Source organism: Hirundo rustica, chromosome 9 (assembly GCF_015227805.2).
Source record: "Hirundo rustica isolate bHirRus1 chromosome 9, bHirRus1.pri.v3, whole genome shotgun sequence".
NCBI lineage: Eukaryota > Metazoa > Chordata > Aves > Passeriformes > Hirundinidae > Hirundo > Hirundo rustica.
In genome coordinates, this window is record NC_053458.1 from 20,785,078 (window position 1) to 20,808,851 (window position 23,774).

A 23,774-nucleotide genomic window follows, 5' to 3' on the forward strand; every position below is an offset into this window, starting at 1 on the left:
AAAATCCCAATAACGATGCCAGTGTCAGTTACAATTGGTCAAGCATCCAAAATATAATTTAGTTCACATATTCCAATATCAAAATATGCAGCTTCTGAAGTCCTAATGTATTTTTAGAGAAATTTCATTTTGATTAAAGGTACTGTAGGGAACCTAAGGCATGTTTAAAGATTTAACTTCCTAATTTTTTTGTTGCAGCTTTAACAAAGTCAGAAGGGTTATTCCCACTTTATCCTGATTTACACAGATTTGCCATAGCATTTCATTAAAGAGAAGAATATAAGCACTATAGTCCAGATTATCTATATTTTCACAGTGCTAAAGAGTAAATGTGTATTTTCCCAGAGATTTTATTCAGTCACCCTTGATATCATCCAGAAAGCTAGAGATAATCTCCCCTCAAACCCTGGAGCAGTTTAGGAATGCAACATAGAATCTCTCTGTAACTTCTCTATTACATCATGGAGAAGTGTTAAAAAACAAGTTTCTTCTAAAAGTGAAGAAGCAAATCTACTGCAAGAAGGGAAATATATTGTTCTTACAAGTACTTGCTTGTGTTGAATCATTGCAAAAATTAATAAGCCTTCCCCAACCCTTCTTCCTCATCTGCTCTACTACAGATTTGAAACTCAAATAAATCCTTCCTGCAGCCTTCTCACCATTGAGTTGGCTTGTATTGCAATGGCCCTTTAAAGAATTATTTTTAAAAAGACAAAGCATGAAATCACTTAGGACACTGCACTCTGAGCTATTGCCTTTACAGATGAATGGTATATTTTCTTACAAGATCACTCTCACAAGTAATTATTATTCTTGGTATTTCACCAGTTCACAAAAGTTTTGGTTCCAAAGTCTAGCGCACACATGCATCGTGTGTGCCTGTTTGGTTAATGCACGCTGCAGCCTGCCCTCAGAGCAGCAGCTCTGTTTGCAGAACAGTCTATTTGTAACTTAATTAAACTCACTTGGTGAATTTTAAATGTCATCATTAATAAGTGGTGTTTGGCACTTTTTTAATGTAGATATATTAAGGAATAATTTTACATCAAGTTAAGTCTGGTAATAAAATAATGCCAAACAATAAAACACAGTGAATCAGTCCTCATCTGAGGCGACTAGAGGGGTACATTGTTTGTTGCAATGCCATTTTTTATACCTTTACAACTATTTGTCATTAAGAGACTGATTTTATTCGTTGTCCCACATCGAATACAGTGTGCCCCTTCATTATTTTTTCTCCCAGTGTGAGAAAATTTTATCTCATAAGCTCTTGCTGCTGTTTCCATAATTGGGGCATCCAGGAGCAAGTCTGCTTCAATTTAAATCAGTGCAAAGATTCCCAGAGTCCTCAGTGGGAGTTCAGAGTGACACATGAAGGACTTGTCCATCACAAATGCCAGAGTAACAGCACCAAATACATATATGTATACGTGTATGTTTTCTTCTTATACTTCTGCTGCTTCCTAAAGTTTTCCTGCCTGGATTTACTCAGGGGCTGTTTTGCATCCCCTTCTCCAAGGCACAGCAACAAGCAAACACCTGAGCTTTGCTAAGACCAGCACATGCCTGACAGCTTGTCATTGTAATAGTGACAAAAGAGCAGCTGGCCTTCAACAAAATAACAAAATTGACAATGATAGGTATTTAAATGCTGTCAAGATGGGCAGTGCCTCCAGGCAGAGGTTGTCTTCACCCATGTTTGGACAATGGCCCTCAGCAAGCTGTGGGCTTGCACCACTCCATGACATGCCACTGCAATACCAACCAGTAAACAAATAGTAATAATTAAGATATTCAACAGAATGACAGCCAGCAGAAAGCTTTTTTTTTTTTTCCTCTACTTAGCTTTAACTATTGTATAAACCTTGTTCATGTAACTGAACTATATACATTTTTCAGACACCTATGGTATGTTACACTCCTTGGACCACTAAGTAAGCTGAAATCTGCCTCCTCTGCTGCAAATAAGAAGCAGGATGACAAACACTGAGTTTAGCCTCTTTGACATCTATGATTTTTAATGGAAAATGTGCACCATCCACTACATAATCCACATTTTAACACCATTACTATATAACTTATGTTAAACTCTCCTGCAGGTTGAAAAGATTCATTATGGTATAAAAGCTAGTCAGAACCTCAACAAATCTGCCTTTTCAGCCTAATCTCTTGTAGGCTGTAGGCATCATCTCATACCTACCTTCACTCTGCTAGCCTAGACTCAACTAATAAAGCCAGGTATTTGTAGGTGTAAGTATTAAAAAAAAAAAAAAAAAAAATCCTATTTGATGGTGACTGACAAACACAGAGCATCGTAAATGAAGGTGTCCTGAAGGACTTAGAGCCTGCAGTGTAATTTAATTAAGATATCAAAGTGATAGCATTATATCATCTATGACAGATATTCTATTATAAAGCATTTCTTCAATTAACAAAGGCAGCACCTGAGAAGGCAAGCACTGGTATGAAACACACTTGCCTCACACTCAGAGAAGCACAATTACTCTTCAGACTTACTTGAGTCACTCTTGTTTCACTGCCTTTTTATTTGCCTTCAGGTGGGGCTGTGGCCCCCATTCATGGACTCCCCACAGCCCCAGGATGCCACAGGGATCTTGTCCTAAGCCTTGCCACCTACAAGCTCCAGGAGCAGAGCGGTGACTTTTAGTTTTCCCTCAATCAAATCTTCCTCCTCATTTTCCTCCACTGCCACTGGGGAGAGCAGCTGATGGCAAAGCAGCTTCGGAGGAGCTCAGTGTGTGTGGAGTTAAAAGCTGCTGGGAAGTGACAGGATGATCTGGGACTTCATAAGCACTGGGATACCTCCTGGAGCTTTTATTCAATTGCTATTCAGGTTTTATTCAGTGAGAGCATCTGTTGGTTTCAGCAAATTCATGTCTAGGAATTAAATTAATTGAATCTCAGGATAGGATTTGCCTCACTGAATTTAAATAAACTATAAAGTCCTAATAAAATATTTGCTATGGCATAGGGTTGTTTTGTAACTACTTAAATATCCCTTCATATATTCAACACACAGTTTTAAATGGTTTTCTTATGTGCTTGCAGATTTTTAAAAAGTCAGAAGTTTCTATTTTTGAGCATCATATCCAAACTTTTGGCATCAGCCAAGTTCAGACACCTGCAAGTATGCAGGAATTCCTCCAGGTTTGGGGGTTTATTCAGGACCTTACAAGAAAATGTTACATAAATATATATATATATAGTTGTGATTCTAAGTTTCTCTTATATCCACAAAATAGCGATTACAAAATGAAGTCTAGAAAAGCAGTCTAAGAAATATGAAGGAACTTGGGAAGGAACTTGAGTAGGCATAATATCAGATGGAGGAATTGATTTTATGATAAAAAGCTAGTCAGTTCTGTGTTGCTGAATATATACAGATAAGTAGAGAGATAGAGAGTCACAAATGTTTGCAAGGAGATGAGAGGTAAACAGCAGATTTTTTCTTTAACAGCTCCTATGACAAAGAGAAGTATCTCTCCAGCTTCTTGAATAAATTACATTAATACATAATTTCCATAACCTTACTATGTCACTATGAATTACTGAAATCAAAGATACCTTAAGAGGCTTGGTTTTTTCTTATATATATTTTAATTATTGGCCAGCTTTTTGAATTTGCATGTGCCCACAATGCATTATTAGCTGGTGCATTCAAGTGCTGTATAACAGAACTCACAAAAATAATCTCAAATCCATTTAAAATTATTTACAGCCTTATATTTGCTTCCATTATAAGCTAAAACTTGGAGTTATTTTCACTGCAGCACTTTCAGTAAATGCCCAGTGAAAAATTAGGAGAAATGAAAATTTAAAAAATCCAAGGGCACATCTTTTGAAGTTGCTTTTTTCTTTTTTACTTTTGCATTAACATATCACAGATGGCCAAGTGGAACAGGGTGATTTTGTATGCTGTCTAAAGACATTGTTATAAGCAGAGCTATGCCACTTCTCGTCCGTAAAACACTTTATTGGGGCCTGAAAATACTGAGATGCTATATGCAAAGGGTTTTTTATATGAAAAAATTTAAGTGTTGCATACCTTTAAAGAACAGGGCATATGGTTCTGGTTTGTAGCATAGTACAGCCTTAAAGTCTCTGTCAGATGAGAGAATACCTCCCCTTCTCTGAGGTCTTTTATTTTTGCACCCTTACAAGTACTGACTCATTTTATAAACAGATACTTCTCATTCTAGTAAGCGCACTTCATACAGCCCCTTTCATACTAACTGGAACCTAAAATTCTATATAAAGATAAATACTGAGCAGCACTAGCTTGTTTAAATTACTGAGTCCCTGTAGGAACACATGGAGGCATATCTCTCATATTCATCCCTTTCTGGCTTCAGATGCTGCCTTGCCCAGCTGCCATCCGACATCAGAAGCACGTCCAAGTGTTGGGCAGGGGCTGTCCCTGTTGTGTCCCTCACAGAGGCAGCTGAGGTGGAGCTGGGCTGTCCCAGTACTCTCCTGTCCCTTAGCACATCTGGGATGCACAGCCAGGACGCTGCAGGCTGGAGCAAGGTTTTGCCCTTTCTTGCACCTACTGAGAGAAACAAGAGTCTGTTGGAAAGTAGTCATACAGTCAACCATCAAGTCATTAAACAGCATTTTTGCTCATAATTTAGTTGAGCAACTGGGCAGGCTAGGATAAGAGAATGGAAATTTTCACATTTCAAATGGCAGCAGTTAATTGCATTACTCTATCCGAGGTGTTTCTCTTTATCACCTCTTCTGTAAGACGTGTGATGGGTAGGACTGATAGGGAACATAATATGCTGTAATTTATTACTTCCCAGGGTGGTATAGTGGAAGGAAGCGTACTTAGAGCTTCTCTTATCAACTTGGTCTGTAATAGACTGAAATGTATTAGGATAAAAGGAAACCCTGTCCTTAAACTTTACCTTCAGGCATCCCAGGAGGCAGTTGTAGAAAGTCTATTTTTACCACTATAGAAAAATCACATTCAGTCTCTTCTTGTGAGAAACTTCTCCACCTAATGCTTAACTAAAAGTCAAATACTTTTTAGGTTGTATTCGTTCAACAATGTTCATGAGTTACAGTTGTCTTGTCCTAGCAGACACATGCAGATTTAACCTCTGTAAGGGGTTAATAGCACGAGAAAAGAACTGGCAGCACACCTCCCCATCGGCAAGCAGCACTGAAATGCCCAGCACCACTACCCAGCCCAGGCTGCCCTGCCCTTACTGAGCCACCTGAGTTAGCCCAGTTCATGTGCCACGGATTCCTGACTGCGCCTGGTTACACTGGAGGCACGCAGAGCTTCACAGGGAAACCCCAGCCTGCAGAAGCCTTGCCACAGCTCTGTAGGGAAAGAAACCTCTTCATCTTCAGATTTGAATTACTTTATAATCAACCTAGGAAGCAAGTTTGCGTGCATGCTACTCATGTGATGAGTTAATTGAAAGGGCTTCATACCTTTCTTGCACTTGGAGATGCTCTTGCTTTACTTTATGTAGAATATTCACATTCAGACTTGAGAGGTATTCTGTGTCATTTGGGACACTACCTGAGGCTAGGGAATCTTGTTGGGGACTGGTTTATTTCCCCATTGCTCTGAGGTGCCCACCTGAGGCAGCAGCAGGGATCATGCAAACATTACATACCTGCCCCCTGCATGGGACAGGAGCAGCTGCTTTCCTTCCCCTTTTAGCAGCACTGCCACGGTTGGGCTTCCCTGTATTCCAGCGTGATATGATGAAATAAGTTCTTAAAATGACAGGTTGTTAGGAGGCAGTGCAAGCATATACTATACCTGAAATATAAATTTGCAGATAACAATATTAATGATTTTAGGAAGCCATTGTATATTTTTCAGGGCTGTGTGGTTATTTTTTATTGTAGACATATGTTATAAAGGAAATTACATGACATTCTCCAGCACGGAACTGAACAAATTACCAGTTTATCACAAAGTTTGCAACCCTTCCTCAAAAGATAATATGTGGGGATTTTTTTTTGATTGAATTACTTATATTGGTGCAGTATCCTAATGTGGATTTGATGAGTGACTTTATTCTTTTTCAAAGCACTATGTGCTCTAATTTGAATGTGGAGAGGCATCACACAATTCATTGTGAATACTAATAAGACATCTTTTCACTGTATAATGAAATTCAACATTCAAATTTGTTTCTATAACAATTCCACATTATGTAGGTATACACTGTGTGTTCATTAAAAATATTTATTTTATCATCCTGACAAACACAAATGAAGGGAAAACAACGTGGCCCACCTTTTAAGAGAAATGAGGTGAAATAGGGTTTCACTTACAATTGTCATTATTGTTTATATTCTTTTTCATTCTTTTTTTAAGTGATTCACATACATGCAAAGGTCCTCTAAGCCTGGGAATCCTGTAACAAAAAAACTTAACAAATTCAACAAAAATGAGTGCAGATTCTGTAGCAATAATAAGATGGGGGGGTATATATATTAAGAACAGTGTTTCTGCATAACATCAGCAATTCTAATTGTGGTGTTTGACATTCAGTGTTAATCCATCTGCTCTAAAACTTATTAAAAATGGTGTAGATGTATTAGTAGGTCTGAAATTGTCAAAAATAATACTGAAGAATCAGAAATAAAATTACAGTTATTGTAGAAATACAATTTTGCATTATATCCGTGAGCATAGAATCAATAACATTCTGGAGTAGGACGAACAGTACCTACAGAAGCAGACAGTCCCAAAAGCACAGCTGGGACATCCCTAACAAGAAAAGAAATTCTTCTCTCTCTTTAGTCCTTTTTGTTTGTTGTCTGGCTTTGCACTTTCTTTTCTCTATGGCATTAGCCATAGAATTAATAAAAACATTTCTCTTTGAAAAAAATAATTAATAAAAAAAAATTCATTGAAAAAAAGGCCTGTGAGGCAAAGGAAAAGGGTCTGGCTTAGCCACCACTTGTCTGAGCACTAATTACTTCACCTCTTTGTCTGATCTCCCCCACCTGCAACTTTGTGGGCAGCTGAACATGGCTGTAAGTCATTTGGAGATTTAGAGCTAAATGGCAGCATATAAAATATTGCATAAACATGCAAAACATTACATTAAAAAAAAATTACATAAACTTTGATAGAAAGGGTTTTTTGCAGCTTTAAGTGACCTGGTTTTGCTATCCTTATTCATAGCTACTACACTACATCCTGTTCACACTGGTGTGATAGCATGCAAAACAAAGGACTGTCAGAGCTGGGGAAGACAGCCCCTCTTGGCTTGGGGAAGCTGTCTAATTTCAATGATAACAAAGTAAAAGTCCAGCTTGGGGAAATTACCTGTTTATTGAATGGCACTCAGCGTTTCTCTCATTGGGGTGATTAGTAAAACATCAGCTCACGGTTTTGGTAATGCTCTAGTGAATATATGCATTACTTAGTGTAGGTAGTGCAGGTATTTGATGAGACCATCTGTTCTAAGAAGATTACTTCTTTAGGAAGAAATAAAATTAAATTGAAGATAACTTTTTGCTAACTATGCTTTGCATTACATTTTAACAAAAGTTATTTAACTATTGCTGCTACTTAGGAATCCTCTGGCAATCTCAAAAGGCTCCCACAGAGGAAGCAGGAATCACCCCAGGAAAACTATTAAAGCTGACAGTGGTTTGTCACAGGCAACCATTAATGAATACCATGGAGGATTTGGTTTTCTTCTGCTCATTGTCTTGCCATAATTCATAGTCAATATCCCACAGATTTTGCAGAATGACTGTGTAGCTGCACATCTAGGCAAGCAAACAACACCTTTTAAGTTGGTGAAAATTACAAGTGAGAAATAAATTGTAAGATCTTGTTTCTGAGGGTGAATACTTAAACAAGGACGCTGTCTTCACAAAGCTAGCTGAGCTTTGGGATTTGGTTTTGTTAGTTTCCCTTTAATTAATTCCTAGTACAGGAGTTGAGCATTTCTGTGCATGAAAAAAGTTTTGCATAAACTTCTTGTCAATGGGAATAGCTTGGTACAGTGCTTTTGGCTATCTCCACTACCACAGTCTGCTGGTATTCGGAGTAAGACATAAAACCTACAATCACAGTGACATAAGGTGATATACCTGCCATCACACTGCTGTACCTCCCAGGTGTAGCATATTCTACAGATCCACTTTCAGGAAAGAATAAAATTATCAGGTGAAGCAAATTAAAAAGATAAAGCACGCTCACACAGATGTGTAAATACAGAGGAAATAAAATATTGCCAGTAGAAAAAACAGAATTCTTCATATCTGAATTTAGATTGCAACAGCAATACCAACAGCGCAGACCAGGGTAAGCATTTGCAGGTGCTATGTTTACATCTGTCAGAACAGAAATAATCTGAATTCGTTGTCCTAAATCCTGCTGCTCTTTGTAAGAATAAAATTGTAATGATGCCTTGGGGAAACAGAGGTAGTGAAATTCATTTTTTGGGACAGAAATGGGTGTGTCTTAAGTCCAACAAACACGTACACTCCCTGAGTAGTCTTCTACAACAAAAATAACACTTGCACATGCAAGTAGCTATTTTTGAATGTAAGTAACCTTTTAACAGATAAGTAAGAGTACAACAGCATAGGTATAATTTAGCTCTCTGTTCACTATTTAGGGTGCATATTTATGTTGCCCTTAAGGCAGTCAATCTATCTCCACTGCTTCACTTCATTCCTAGCTGTTGCATCCCTTCTGGTAGCACCAGGACTGATCTGGCCAAGCAGTGCATCAGAGCAGAAACCTGATGAGGCAAAAAACTTTAGACTAGGGAAAAACATATTTATTTTTCAGACACATCCAACTCATCAATACAGCAGCATAATTTCTAGGCACAAATGTGGGATCTCCCAAATTTGTAGGAAATTTGTGCTTGGAGAGAAGCAGCCAGCTCAGAGACCATCAGCTCTCCAGCAGGAATTGCAGGGGCAGGCAAACAGGGAAGGGATGAGCAAGCAGCACATTGCTACATGTGAGGCCAATGTTCACTTGAGGCAGGACTGAAACCATGGAAAAGGTGCAGTCCTGAAGGAAGGAGATCCACTGGAAGTTGCTGGACCAGAAAAGCAGCACAACAGCATTTCTTAAATTGTTTTCCAATTTTCTCAAGACCCCCTCCTTCAAACCCAGAAGAATGGTTTCTGTGCTATTTTAAAGAGTGGCCTTATTTTAATTTAGTGCAAAATTACTTGTAGTGGCTGGAAGCCCTTGTTCTGTTGTGCTGAGGGGGAGAGCAGCAGGTGAGTGGCTGGGAGCCCTTTGGGTCTGTCTGCATGCACATGCACCCACCCTTAGCACTGTGGCCTCAAAACCACTGCTTTGTAACCGTAATTTGAGCTTCACTGAATCTGAAAAATTCCCAGTTTATTAAAAAACTAATTATAAAGCATGTTACTTATCATGTTGATCAGTCAGCCAAGCCTAACACGTAAATTGAGCTATTGTGTGAACTAAATATAGAAGTGCTGAAGTTGTTCTTACATAATCCTAGAAGGGCATTAGCATTTCACACTTCTGCTACCTAGTTTGAACTTGCACAGAAGCCAGCAGGAGAGGGGTTAAGTGGATGTTATTTAAAAATAAAAATTCTTCCTATTATTTGCTTTACAGTAACTGTCTGTAATAATGCAGACTTTTCTTACTACTCTATACTTAAATACAGCAGAAATAGACAAAAAAGCTTTGCTTGTTCAGAATAGTTTGTTGTTTTGCACTTTACATTTTTGTATGTGCTTATGTAAACCACTTTTCAAGATTAAATCAAATTCAGTAGTTCTTCCTTAACTATTTGGACACTGTAGAATAGCTGTGTGCTAAAAAAAAGCTATGACAGTCTGCTTTGGTGAACAGTCAGAGTTAATAAAGTGATGTTAAGGAACTACTTAGCATTTTAGAAAGCTCCTGGATTGAAATATATCACAGCCAAGAGAAAAAAAAAATAAAGAGCACTCTACGTCTTTTGCAATAAGTAAATAATGCATTCAGCATTTTCATTAAGGTACTTAAGTGGCAATTTAACAATGGAGAGTTTTAGTCCAGATCTGTTATGGACAGAAGAAATTTAAACTGTGGTATAAGCCCGTCCTGTTATATCCAACATCTTCCCATAGTAAGATATAATTAACCAGTTACAGCTTGATGGAAATTTTTCACTGTAACTCCTTTTAAACTATGTATGCAAAAATCATGGTTCTTTCATTTAATGGAGACATCCTGAGCCATGTAATTTTCATTCAGGTCATTACAACGCTGTACATTTATTTTCTCTTAACTTCAGGATTTTTGTGTTTCTATACTGATCACTTCTCACCTGAGATGGCATTTTGTACATACATGGCTTTTTCAGGGCTGTGATGAATGCTCTGCTGTCCAAGTAAGATGCATTTACTGAAATTAGCACAGGATAGGATTGCACTGAACACTGTTGCAGCTCCTCAGTTAAACACCACATCGGTGCTCTGTTCTGCTCACTTCATTTGATTTACACAAAAAAATCAAGTAGAAATTTGCATCCTGGCCAGGACTTATGGCATCAATACTTTGCACAAACCTCCATAGTTATTACTCCAGAGCTGTCCATCAGGAGGACAAGGAAACCCTTACCACAGGAGTGGGGGCCATAGGGGCAGAACACAGAGCTGGGACCGTTGGGAACCAGTTTGAAACCTAAGAACAACCCTTTGCAGAAGCAAAAGCTATTTACAACTTACCTGCCTCCAGGATTATTACAAGGCACATTTCTTCACTTTGCCTGTAGGCAGTAAAAACACAGAACTAGTTACATTTAAATACTCGGTTGTTTTATGTACCAGAGAAGACCCTCCTGACACAATCGCACAGGCTCTGAGAGGGGCACAGAGCTCACAGCAGCCACTGCACCCTGCATGAGAGGGTCAGGAGCCCTCCCAGACTGCAGAAAGCTGTCCCACTTCCCTCTTACCAGGAGTCTTCCAGAAATTTTTGCTAGCACAAAATTCCCATGCTCCCATGATTTGGTATCTCGCGATTTCATACTCAGGATAAAGAGCTCCACCCTAGGGCAAGCTGAGGAGCTTTGCATTTCTGCTGTGGACATCCCTTCACTCCCTGCAAATCCCTCAGCAAGTGCCAGGTGAACAGCAGGGAAAGATGTACCATCAGAGAGCCACCTCAGCACCACCCCACACAGCCAGAGCACGGCTGGGGACATGGACATCCCATCAGACATCCCAGGTACAACGAGTGGGCAAAGCAGGGTCACCAGGGGAGCCCCCTCAGGAGGAGAGAAGGACCCAGAGCTGCAATACACACCAAAGGTGAGGAAAGGTGCAGGTAGAGCTCTCAGCCTGAGCCTAAATAGGGTCTGGCCTGGGGCCCAGGTGGAGTTGGTTAGGGACATCAGCCCCCTGCTCCCAGGTGGGGCTGGCCAGAGACATTAAGGCCTACAGGCATCTTCCATGCTATCAAAACCTGTTTCTCAGACTTTTTGGTATGCAGTTTTCTCTTTTGGACCAAAACTCTGAACACAGTCATATATAACTACAAAGAGAAGTAAGTAAGTAAGTAAGTAGATAGATAGATAGATAGATAGATAGATAGATAGATAGATAGATAGAGTGTTTCCAGCACCCTGATTTCTCCTGTCCCCATCAGGAAGCTGTAATTTCTCAGATTTTTATGCTCACATTCCAGAATCTCCATGATCACTGTGATTGATCACTGATAACATCTGTTCATGATAATGGACCAACTTTCCTTGCCCAGGAAAGGCACCTTTCAGCTGTAGTGTCTTAGACTTCTTCTTTCTGCCTTCTCAATGCCTCCCATTCTAATCCATGGATAGTCCAAAAAATCAGAAAGCGAGCAAGACAAGAGCTGTATGAGAACACAAAACCTAAGGCAGAGACACCCCGAGCTGTTGTTACTGGCACTATAAACTATTCCCAGTTGAGGACACCCCCTGTATCTCCTGCACAACTTCCTTGCCAGAACTCCTGCAGGGCAGCAGGATGGCTGGAAAACTGGCTCAGACAGAAATGCAGTGATGTGAGCTGAGCAGGATGCTGCAGATGGATATGCTCTGCTGCCTTGTCCAAGGAGTGCTCTCATGGATGGGCTGCTTTACCCAGGACAAGTGCCACTGTTCTGAGAGAAGGGGCAATGACACCCCCTGGGATTCCAGTTTCTTAAATCCAGGTATGCATCTGGTATAAAAGAAACTCAGTTTTTCTGGGAACATATGCAGTATTGTTCCACCGTAGCTCAGCACAGTGGGGTCCCAGCATCAGGCGTGTCATGACACTGCAAAAGCTATAAATACCAAAGTGATTATGTTGCCAGATACCTGCTGATGCAAGAGGAAAACACCCATATTGAGCTTCTGAAATAACAAAACCACGCTGGGGTCAGTGCCAGTAAGATCTGCCATAAGGTTATGCCAGAATGATCAAGTGGCCGAAGTTACATCAGCAAGGTTGCCAAGTCAGAGACAGCTTCAGCAGCAGAAAGCTACCAGTGAGGAAAAGAATGATTTTCAGTCCCCAGAAGTGGGTAGAAATATTTCAGAGGAAACAAAACTCCATTTGCCTCATAGTGTAAATTGAAAATAATTTTCAAAAAGTAACTAAATTTACTAAAAATAGAGAATGTTCTGCTAGGAAGCAAATGCCCTTGGCAAATGCACCAATGCATTTGGTGCTGCAAATATTAAAATGTTTTCCTATGCAACACTTTCAATCAATAGTATTGAAAAGAGGCAGTAATCTGAGAACTACTCTGTATGCCAGGAATACCTTCACATGATCTACCAAAAGGCTTTGCGAGAAGCAGCGCGATATAATCAGGGATTACCGAGTTCATCATGCAAAAGCATTTCTCTCTAATTCTGCATCTATATGTAAATTTGGTATAGGATTCCATACCTCGTGGAGGTGTTGTCATGAAGAATAATTAGCTAGGTTTGTGTGCCATATGGCAAAGTGCCAGATTTTTAGTGGCTTAAATATCTTTTTAAAATCTGAATTACAAGGGCCTTCTTACACCAAGTTTGTTGCAGGATCAGGACCATAATCTACAATGTACTTTCAACCTTAAAAGTGCATGAAGTTGTTAAGCGTTATTGTCTATTTCTGGCCAGTCACATCCTCCCTGGTTTAATCTTTTTAAGTCTCCCCAGAAGGTATTGATTTAAACATGCTTTTATTTTCTTTTTTTGCTCATTTTGAAGAATGTACATCGTTCAGCCTGCAGCTCAGAGTTCAAAGTGCTAGTCTGGGCATCCCGATGCCCTCGCTTGGGAGCTCTTGAGAGAGCATCAAATCTTCCACTCAGATTTTAGCACTTTTTTCTTTCTTAACTTAAATCACTTTAACTTAAAATGCTGTCACTGCAGTGATGAAAGGCTGTTGATGGTAAAATGTTCTTGTCTACAGCCATTCCTGTCATCATCACAGCAATAATTCTGCAGACATTGACCGAGACGCTCTCAAACCAGCTAATGGATGTAGTGGCTTTGATAACATCAATTATCATGCACCAGATCCTGGGCCTTGCCAATCCTCCACCTCACTGACTGTCTGCCCTTAGCAGAACAACACCTAATAAGTAGCATCTCACAAATAATGGTTTCATAATCTGGCTCTGTCATGGTAAACAAGTAACTCCTGGTTAGAAACCACATGCAAAATGTAAGCATCAGGGCAATTGCTGCTGTTAGCTATTACTGTCTAATTAATCACCTACAATGTACAGCTTGCACCAAGTGAATTAATTGTAATGATCTTTTGAAAAGGAAAACAGAAGTACTCTATTATTTCCAAAAGTGTGACTTGAATGTAGTAATTTACCACACAGCCTCACTCCAGACATAAGTGAGGCTGAATTTATTTCTTGTCTTCTGCATCTGATCTAATTACCTTGTGGTAATAGTATAAAAATCAGTTGCAGTGACTCACTTGAAAATTTATTTTGGCTCTTAAAATCTTGGCCAGCTTGACCTCAGCAGCCTTCACCACTTTGAAAATGCAAGATATAATCCTCTGTAGGGATTTAGCCAGGTGTCCATTACAGCATGAAATCTGTGATACAGCTTCCAGTATTTACGCTACAGAAGAGTTAAGCCCCCCTGTCTTTGTTCCTGGGTAAGAAAGTCCATGAGACCTTAATGTGGACAGGGAACACATTGAAAGAAGCAACATCTTCCATCGAACCCTGAGCCTGTGTGGGTGCTACTGAGGAGCTGTACAGCTGAGAGACCAGGGGCTTCACTGAGCAGCAGCACTCAGACTCCAGCCCTTGAACAGCAGCTGCAGCACTGCTGCTGCTCCCCTGCTGACACTCAGAGGTCACACTACTGCTGGACCTCTGGTTTTGACCTAAATCCTCACCCTAGGGTCACTGTGCTGTTCCTAGAGAGGGTTTTGGTAGGACACATTGCTGCCCTGGGGAGCCGTCCCAGCCAGGCAGAGCACCTCCAACACCACTAAAAAAGTTCAAGCTGGCTGGCACAAAGAGACATTGCTGGGTGGTAAAACAGACTAAATCCAGCTAGTTGAGGGGAAACCTGCTGGGATCAGTCAGCCCTACTCAGGAGCTTCTCAGTAACTCTGCTTTTTCCAGCCAGGGCTGAATGTGATCAAGACATGTGATATGGCCATGTGTCCTCACTGTGTCTGCCTCCTCCTGAGGCCAACACTTAGACTGTCAGTAGTTTCAGTAATATTTTCAATTCCATGAACAGCCAAAACCAAAATCAATAGCAGCTTAATTTACTGTAGAGGAAAATAGCAGGTTTCTTTTAGGTGGTCATGGTTGTGGTGTTGGGAAAGACTCAGCCACTTTTTATGCTAATTGGCAATAAGGTGTTTAGAAGTATTTATCAGTATTTAATTATTTAGAACTCTCCTAATGGCTTAAATATAATTTTGAAAAGTTACAAATGTTTTCCACCTTGTCCTACTGAAGAGCTGCTTCTTGGAAGGCTTGAATGAGGATCTATTTACGACTGCCTGCGAGGCACAAAATTACTTAGAGATGCTAATGCTCTAGTCCTTCAGACGGCCCCAGCACAGACTGAGCTTAATGTTCACAAACTGGGCAAAGTTTGTCTTTGCTGTATGCATTTTACTGAGACAAAAGTCTTAAAGAGGATTATCGTACCGATCAAAGCATTAAAATATGCAACTAATCCCAGTTAAATTAATTGTTTTCATAACATGTACTGTGTAATAGTACATGTACTGAGGGACATTTGTGTAGAGTAAGACCCTTTTAGACTGTTCTGGTAATGTAAGTATGGCTTACCATGCAAATTACGTTTAAGATTAATTAGAAGCAGTTGAAAGCCAAGTTGCTAATAGAGAAAAAGGAAACCTGATTCCAAGCCTCTGAAGCAATAATTATGTTAAATATTTCAGAATTACATCAACAATTGCCATGTCAGTAGACAGAGGGGAATTTACACAAACTTGTAATTTCTTTCCTCCTGTTAGAATTCAGGACATTTATTTTATTGGCTTATGATCAACTTAGATTATTTTTCCTCCTTATTTTCTTTTTTAAGCACTTGAACTCCACACAGGTTATTTTGATGTCATCAAATCATTCACCTCTTAAAAGAGAATTCTGTGCCATAAAATAAAAAGAATGATTCCGTTTATTGGCGTGGATATGCCTGAAGCTTTTGTCAGTATTCTCATTTGCAGTAATATCCTTAACCCAGTGTTTCAGCTGCAGGTTGTGGCACCAGTGTTACCACTGGTAAGAGTTTCAGGTGCAGGACAGGACAGCACTGTGATTATGACCAATTTCTCGCAATACTCTGCCATTAATTGGAATAGTCTCATCTTTCTCTGAAAAGCTCTGTGCACAGTTGTAGACTGCATTTCAGTTGCAAGCCAGGGCTACCAGCTCTCAATGTCGTCCCGTATTCACGTTAGCTTGTGGGGTGTTTTCAGAGCCCCTCTCCCAGTTATTCTCTGATTCTGTTGGCACCCCAGCTTTTGCTAAAAAGCAAAAGAGAAAAGGCAAAGGCAGTAAAATAAATCAACTAATACAGAGAAAGAAACACTGCATCCCATACAGCCTGGGTTAGCTGCTGGAAGTCATAAAACATGCTTCCTCCAGCATCCAGGGACTAAGAGATCGGAGTGGCTTTAGTTTTTAGCACAAAGAATCACAACAGACTCAGCGGTTGCTTGTGGAGCAGGAACCTAAAGCCATCCCTCAGCAGTGCTTAATGCACCTGTCTGCCTACACAGGAGCATTCATTTGTTGGGTTCAGATACCTGTGGCTGCCCGGCATAGCTGCTTTTGCCAAAGGAAAAGCAGCAGCATAAAGCATATAGGTTAGAGGTACACAGATAAAAGTGACCAGATTTTTCTGGGCAACCTCAGACAGGTGTGATTTATGCAATCTGAGCAGCTTCTGATAAATTGATACTTACATAAAGCCAAAAGGTCTGGAACCTTACAGATTTCACAATAAGTATATCTTCCCTGAGGAAAATAGGCCTGTGTAAGTTAGCAAATTCTGGCATTTGTATCTGATATATTAAATGGAGCTTAAATATTAAAAAATTCAGTGTTTTCTCTCTTCTCCTTGAAACTTTTAATTTTCACTGTTTTATTCAAAAGGAAGGCATAGAAATAGCAACTATGAGCTTGAAATCAGAGCTGTAACAGATTATAGACAATATTTTGAAGAGTATTTCCAGTTACAGCTGCATGCTTTGAAGCTGTCAGTGTAACAAGCAGCATGCTGGTTTTCAAGTAACCCTTTTTTGTTGTCTTGTAGTTTCTTTTCCTAACTTCTAGTCCCAGTGAGTCACTGTCAGTTTTAGCATTCAGCTGTATTAACAAGAAAGACAGAGAAAGAAAATAGTCTTTTCCAGCCCAGGTAAGAGGAAGTTGCCAGTGGGGAGGTCAAAGTGAGTGCAGAAGTTCTTTTGCTTTGTTTTGTGGGAGTATATCAAGGAGCAGAGCAGTGGCCAAGGTGGAAACTCATGTGTGAAACCCGTTTTCCACATTGGCTAGCACTGAGTTGCTTCATTGCCCTCAGGCTTTGAGATGGAGAGAAGTATAACTGCAATTACAAGAAAAGAAAAGGTTGATCATCATGCCAGGGCTTGTTCTCTTTTCAGGGCAGGTGCAGGGAACTCTGATTAATAACAATAACAGCTACATTAATGACCTCATGGAACTCTGCTAGGTATAGGCATGTGCATATTTTTCCCCAGCAGTGCTGATGATCAGTGAATAGAGACTTCTTCCACAATCTGAGTGTCAGGCAGAGGAAAGGATACAGAGCAGCAGTTGCTCTCTGGAACAAACACAGAATGAACAAGTAGCAAAATACTAATGTACTGTTGAAAGGTGAAATTAAATATACGTGATTCAGTGCAGCCTACAGGGTCTGATATCTTGGCAACTGCTGCAAGATATCCCCAATCTGCAGACAAAATAGCCTTTGTGAAGAAGCAGAAGATTGTAGTGTGAAAGTTAATGTATCAAAAGGCCAGAAAGAGAATAATTCACTTTCACCTTGCTTCAGAGGACAAGCAGCAGTAAAAGCTGTGCACTATTGGCAAGCTTTTTTTGTTGCTGTTTTTAACTCAACCCTCAGTTCAGAGCTCCAGCCACCTCGGCAGTGTTCCAGCTGGAGCCACTGACATCTCCCACCTAATCAAGTGCTGGATTATCTTGTCCTGATAAATTGAACCTGGTGCCTCATGAAAAGTCTTTTCTGAAGTACTTTGGTACCCTGTAATAAGATGGCAGATACCTGAATCAAGCCCCAGAGCTGACAGAGAACTGTTTTTCTAATAGCTTTTGGTTGCAAGTGTAAATGTTTTAAGGCAAGGCAGTATTGAGCTGGGAGCACAAGTTAAGCATGATAAATTTCCCACCTGGGTGAAAGGAAACTCGAAAATGTACTGAATACTGGCTCTTACTGGGTACACACAGGCTGCACTACTAAAAAAATACACTTGACCTAAAAATTAGTTATTTTTTAGGTAGAGCTCTGAGGAACATGCTTCTTTCAAAAAGAAATTCTCTTTGGCTGCTGCATCTTTCTAAGGAGACTTGAACGGAGTTACTGAGTTATTAGAGACTTGCATACTGTTCTTAGTTCCAGGTCCAAGTTGTTCAGGGTAAATAAGCTTTTCTTCTTTCTTTAACACATACTGAGAAAATTATCTATATTACAGAAGCAAGGGTGCTTTCCATGTTGTGTTTGTACGTTTACTTTAGCAGGTAAAACAGCCAGGATGAATCTCATCAAGGTAAAGTTATTACTTGCAGGCATTTGTTTTTTCTTTCTTGGCTTCCCTCCTGGAGACAAGCAGTCAAGAAACATCTCATGTGTCCCACTCACCTCTGTGGTGCCCCTTGTAACACTGCTTTGCTCTTTTCCAGGGGAATCCCTACATGTGCAATAATGAATGTGATGCGAGTACCCAAGAACTGGCTCACCCTCCAGAACTGATGTTTGATCTGGAAGGAAGACATCCCTCCACATTTTGGCAGTCCACAACTTGGAAGGACTATCCGAAGCCTCTTCACGTTAATATTACGCTCTCCTGGAACAAAACCATTGAGCTTACAGATAACATAGTTATCACCTTTGAATCTGGCCGTCCAGACCAAATGATCCTGGAGAAATCACTCGACTATGGACGAACGTGGCAGCCCTACCAATACTATGCCACGGACTGCTTAGATGCTTTTCACATGGATCCAAAATCAGTGAGGGATTTATCACAGCACACAGTCCTAGAAATCATTTGCACGGAGGAATACTCGACTGGGTACATGACAAATAGTAAAATAATCCACTTCGAAATCAAAGATAGATTTGCTTTTTTTGCTGGACCTCGGCTTCATAACATGGCTTCTCTTTATGGCCAGCTTGACACCACCAAGAAGTTAAGAGATTTCTTTACCATCACAGATCTGAGGATAAGACTGCTTAGGCCAGCAACTGGTGAAATATATGTAGATGAGCAACACCTGGCACGCTACTTTTATGCAATTTCAGACATAAGGGTATATGGAAGGTAAGAGAATATATACCTTTAGAAACAGTCATATGTGTTTGATTTGAGAAGGTATTCAAAACTGGTTGTTTCCCAAAAGGGATTATATTTTCTGCCGATGTTCATTGGAAATCTGGCTCAGCTGAAGGCCATTGCTGTCATACCAGAAGTTTCTGACTCAGTGGCACAAGGTCTGGGTGTTCGCTGGCACTCGCCTTGGATCTTGAGCCCTGGGTCTCACAGGCAGGATGGCTTTGGTTCACGCCTTGGCTCAAGAATTCACCCTAGCAGTGCAGCACTTTCTTCTCCTATGTAGTTGGAGTCTGATTCAGTGGCAGTTAACTAAAACCAGAGATTCTGTTTTATCGTTTTACCTTTCCAAGGCCTCTCATGTGAGCAGTGATTGATAGAACAGCTCTTGCACAAACCCTTCCCACTAGGTCTGTCTGTGAACAAGGAAAGCAATGGACATCAGAGTCCATTCCTTGTACTTAAATTAGCTCTGAAATGCAGAGAGGCTGAATTAAAATGGAAAAAACCCAACAGTGTTTTAGTTAGACTGATCTGAATATAACAAACATGATTATTCAGCTGGGTTCAAGACAAATGGTCCCTCTAGGGCAAGTGGTGGCTGGTATCAAGTGCTGTAGTCCCAAAAATAATAACTGCAGTGACATTCCTATCAGGACATTTTCTTCCCAACTCAAACTAGCAATAGACTATGCCCTCAAGCAGGAGGGTGATCCCTTTGTATGGGTCCTGGATGCTAAGTTGTTCAGAAGAAATAAGTGAGATCTAGCAATTCACTCACCAGTCTAATATACTCACTCACCAGTCTAATATACCTTTTCTTCTTCCTCTATTTCTCCTGTATAGGGTTTAGGACTTCCTTTTTAAAAACATTTTCTTTAAGAGAATCTATGTATCCAAATAAACAGAAAAGCTAATTTATTTTAGAAAGCCAGGGACTTTCTTTGCAGACCCAGAACTGAGTGAAAAAAAAATAGCGACAGTGATTATATGAAACAGTGCTGGCTATATTTATATTATTCCTGCAGTGAAAATCAAAATCATCAAAATACATTTCTTAGGACCAGAGATTTAACATGCAGTTACAGTCTACACCAACTATATATCCATACATAAGAGAACTACTAGTCCAACATTTGAAAATCTAAAATACATATTGCTGGTTTCAGAATTCTTTTTGCAATGCTCATTAATTACATTGTAAAATATTTTTCAGAAGTCTCTTGGGATGGATAAGTGGATCCTGAACAGCTTAAGATACTGTTTGAAATAGTTTGGTCAAATTAGTTTCAATATTATTAAAAAAAAAAAAAAAAAAAAAAACACCTATTTAATGTGTATATTTTCTCCCCTGGGCTCCGCATAGGTTAGCTCTACTGAAGCATCATATTAAAGCTCAGGATTTGTAGGTGCTTAGGCTTTAAGGAAAGCTTGTTCCCCGCCTGAAAAACCCATTTGGAGCTTAGTCTGACTTCAATTAGATTATCATTACTTTATCAAAGAAAGCATCTGAAGGATTAAAAAAGAGTGCATTGCATGCAAATTAGAAACAGAAACCTTCTGAGCACATCTGGGGCTCACCAATCTTGTGAAAAATTAGCTATAGAAATGAAGCGTGACTGTACAGGGAACTTATCTGATGCTGATGCTTGTTGTCTAAATGCTGCAGTAATTGGACATGTGCTTTAAAATAAGTATCTGATGTGTAATAGTACCTCACTAGATTAGATTCATGTGAATTCTTATCACTTTTCTGCTAATGAGAAGAACAGCTCTTTTGGGATTTGGTGCCATTTCCTTCAATATCTAGTGAGCCTTCCTTGTTAAAGTCTTCAAGGCTTGCTTGCTGCTGAGTGGCTGTGGAGCTGCAACACACAGCCCCTGGTTGTTTAATTGCACCAGTTGTAACTTGCAATAAGCCCACTGTTACCTAGTTTTAGCATTTTTTGTCTCTTCCAGAAACTTTATGGCTTCTCTCCACCAGAGTCTCCCAATCAACATTCCCAGCATGTGCCCTGGCATGCCCTGAGCAAGGGAACCAGGGGAGGGAAGCAAGGGTTACCAGGGTAGTTGTGCCACTCTTTCCAGTTCAGCTGAGCTACCCAGCTCTTGCTCCTTAATTTAGAATGTTAACTGGAAATTGTTACAAAATTATTTTGTTTTGCTGCCAAGATTCACATTCAGGGCTTTGAGACCCAGCTACTTACATAAATTTGGTAAAACTAGACTAGATTGTTCCATGAAGACAGGATACAAACGGAGGTTACCAAGGAGCTTGACTTGTAGTGGATGAGGGATGGCAGACACACTTTAAAGCTAGTCCTTCTTCTGAAAAACATTACCTGTAGGTTAAGTATAGTTAAAATCACCAAAGCTCATATGAGCATATTTCTAAAGGCAGCATAAAATGTAATTTGTTTCACACTCTGTTTTAAACGTTAATGACAGTGAAAAGCATCTATCTTAAAGCCACTATGCTAAATATACAGGATACTGTGGTGGTTAATACTTCACAATGAATTATAGGTAGGAGATTTGCCCACTTAATGTAGGTTTGTTTTGCCATTGCTTTGCATTTTGGTGTGAAATAAGCCTGATGTATGTTGCATTAGAGATGAAAACCTGTGTACTCTCAATGAATGTCTTTCCTCCTCTATTACCACCTGTTTATTCTTCTTCAATTTACCACTTCCATTGTGTATTTATTAAGGTGATGAAAAAAAGGAAATGTGGCTGTTAGCAATTTCAGCAACCCCATTGTGCTCACATTATTCAAGAAACCTAATAATCCACATGAACTAATTCTGCCTTACTGATGGTCTGCTTCACTAAATCAGGGTGATTTTTTCTAGTGAATAATGGACGATGCAGTGTGCCAGTACCTTAATTAAAGAGAGCCTCTCTTATTCTTGATCTTATTTTAATTTACAGGGTAATACTACAATAATATCACTAATGGAAGGTACATTAAAGGGCATAAAGTAGCATTAACTGTATTAAATTATGGCACTTGTGTTAATTAACTGCTGAAGCAAGATGGTCCTAACAGCTAGAAAGGTCGACTAATGCATAAATAAAGTCTTCTGGAATGGGAAGCTAAGAAAGAGAAGACATTTTCCCCTCCTCTGGCCTTGCTGCGGAGGATCAGAGGGTGTCCTGTGCCACAGCCTCAGGAAGGTTTCCTTCACTGTGCTGCCTGCAGAGGTGGCCTGACCTGTCTGCAGGCTCTGCCTGTCTTCAATTCCACATGAAGGACAGTCCTGGCAGCTAGCAGTGAGGTACAGCTCCCAGTTCTAAACTTATTTTTGTAGGAGAAGTTCACTAAAATACTGATAATAATTCCTTTGAAGTCAGGCTAAAGGTTCCTAGCCGATTTTGGATCAGACTGCTGAAGGTTTAACCATGTTAATTTTAAAGTATTTTTGCTCTGTTATATTGTCAGTGACATGTACATTTATACACTGTAAATGAACTGTAATTCAGGATGCTTGTACAAACCATGGTCCCAGTGGGTGAAAGAAGGACTGGCTGGGTAAAACAAAGGCTCTTATTGCTTTTGAATGATTGGGTTTTGATCTAAGAGCCACCAGTTTCTTTCTGACACCAGAATATCCAGTCTCTGCACAATGTTATTAAGCCCTTTGGAATTTATTTTTATACTCTTCTCACCTTGAAGCTTCTGTATTTAAGCCCCAGGGTTTTCTGACGGTGTCTCAGCCACGGTTGCAGTTCCAGCTGCAATAGAAGGCTCTAACTCACAGTACAATGAAAAGTAACCTCAGTTTTAACAGCGCCTCGCTCTCACATTATCCATTCTAAATTTAAATCCATCTCAGCATCTCAATAAATTAATCTGAAAGAAAATAAATTTGCTGCTTAGGGGGTTGGGGCTTTTTAGGCTTTTTGGTCAGCCCACCCGTCCTTCCAGCTGTGATCCTGAACTGCTCCTGAGGCTGTGGTGGATGTGGGGTGGGTGAGGTCCCTCGCCCCCAGTGGGAGCCCAGCCTGCAGCTTTGGGCAGGTGGTCCCACCAGGCAGGCTGGGCTGTGCTGGCTCCCCTCCTCTGGCTTATTCTGCAGATGCAGTCTGGGGATGCATTAATTGGAGTAAATCGCTGTGTTAGTCTGTCATACACTTGCCAACACTATATGATAATGTCCCTCTCTAATTTACCCAAAAGCAGAACTTTGCCCTAGAGAAGCGGTAATATATAGAGATGCTTTTATTTATAATAGAAAATGTTTTCATTGATGTTCAGCTCAGAACCAGACCATCAATATTAAGATATGTAGCCTTCAAGCTTTTGAGGAGACAACTGAATACTATTCTTGACTCTAATATTTATTTACCATACTTTGTTTAATACTCTTTGTTTTGCAGGAATACTTGCATAAGCAGCTTTTCTCCTTTGAGATTTTCACTAGTATTTGGAAGGAATCTAGTAGTTTCTCTGATTAAATTATAAACCCATTAGAGAACAGGAAAGAAAAAGAAACATATGTATTTAAGAGCATGTCGATTGATCTGTATGTCCCAAGTGCAATTTTTGCTTTTTTAATATATCTACTGTAATATGTCACTAAGGAAAATGGTTCTTCACTTTCTGTAAGCAAACCTAGGATCATCAGGAACTGAAATAATTAACCGGCCATGGTGTTTATTCACACATGAGCAGTCTCCAGGGGTTTACTCAGTACAGATGTCCTGGGTAGCTTTTA

At 39.9% G+C, this 23,774-nt stretch overlaps 1 protein-coding gene and 2 long non-coding RNA genes across 3 annotated transcripts in view; 1 reads left to right on the top strand and 2 right to left on the bottom strand.

Moving 5' to 3' along the window:
- The window catches only part of NTNG1 (netrin G1), a 150,476-nt gene that overhangs the window by 46,108 nt on the left and 80,594 nt on the right, over nt 1-23,774 (top strand). Inside the window, exon 3 of the mRNA XM_040073099.1 lies at nt 18,407-19,047. Coding sequence (XP_039929033.1) covers nt 18,407-19,047 — 641 coding nt within the window. The remainder of the gene's footprint in view (nt 1-18,406; nt 19,048-23,774) is intronic.
- Nucleotides 3,930-6,404, bottom strand: LOC120756627 (uncharacterized). The gene is made up of 3 exons (XR_005702185.1): nt 6,322-6,404; nt 5,652-5,800; nt 3,930-4,570 (listed from the first exon to the last, which is right to left on the bottom strand). It is a non-coding gene; the product is annotated as an uncharacterized LOC120756627 (long non-coding RNA).
- Nucleotides 8,790-11,301, bottom strand: LOC120756626 (uncharacterized). The gene is made up of 3 exons (XR_005702184.2): nt 10,953-11,301; nt 10,723-10,763; nt 8,790-9,065 (listed from the first exon to the last, which is right to left on the bottom strand). It is a non-coding gene; the product is annotated as an uncharacterized LOC120756626 (long non-coding RNA).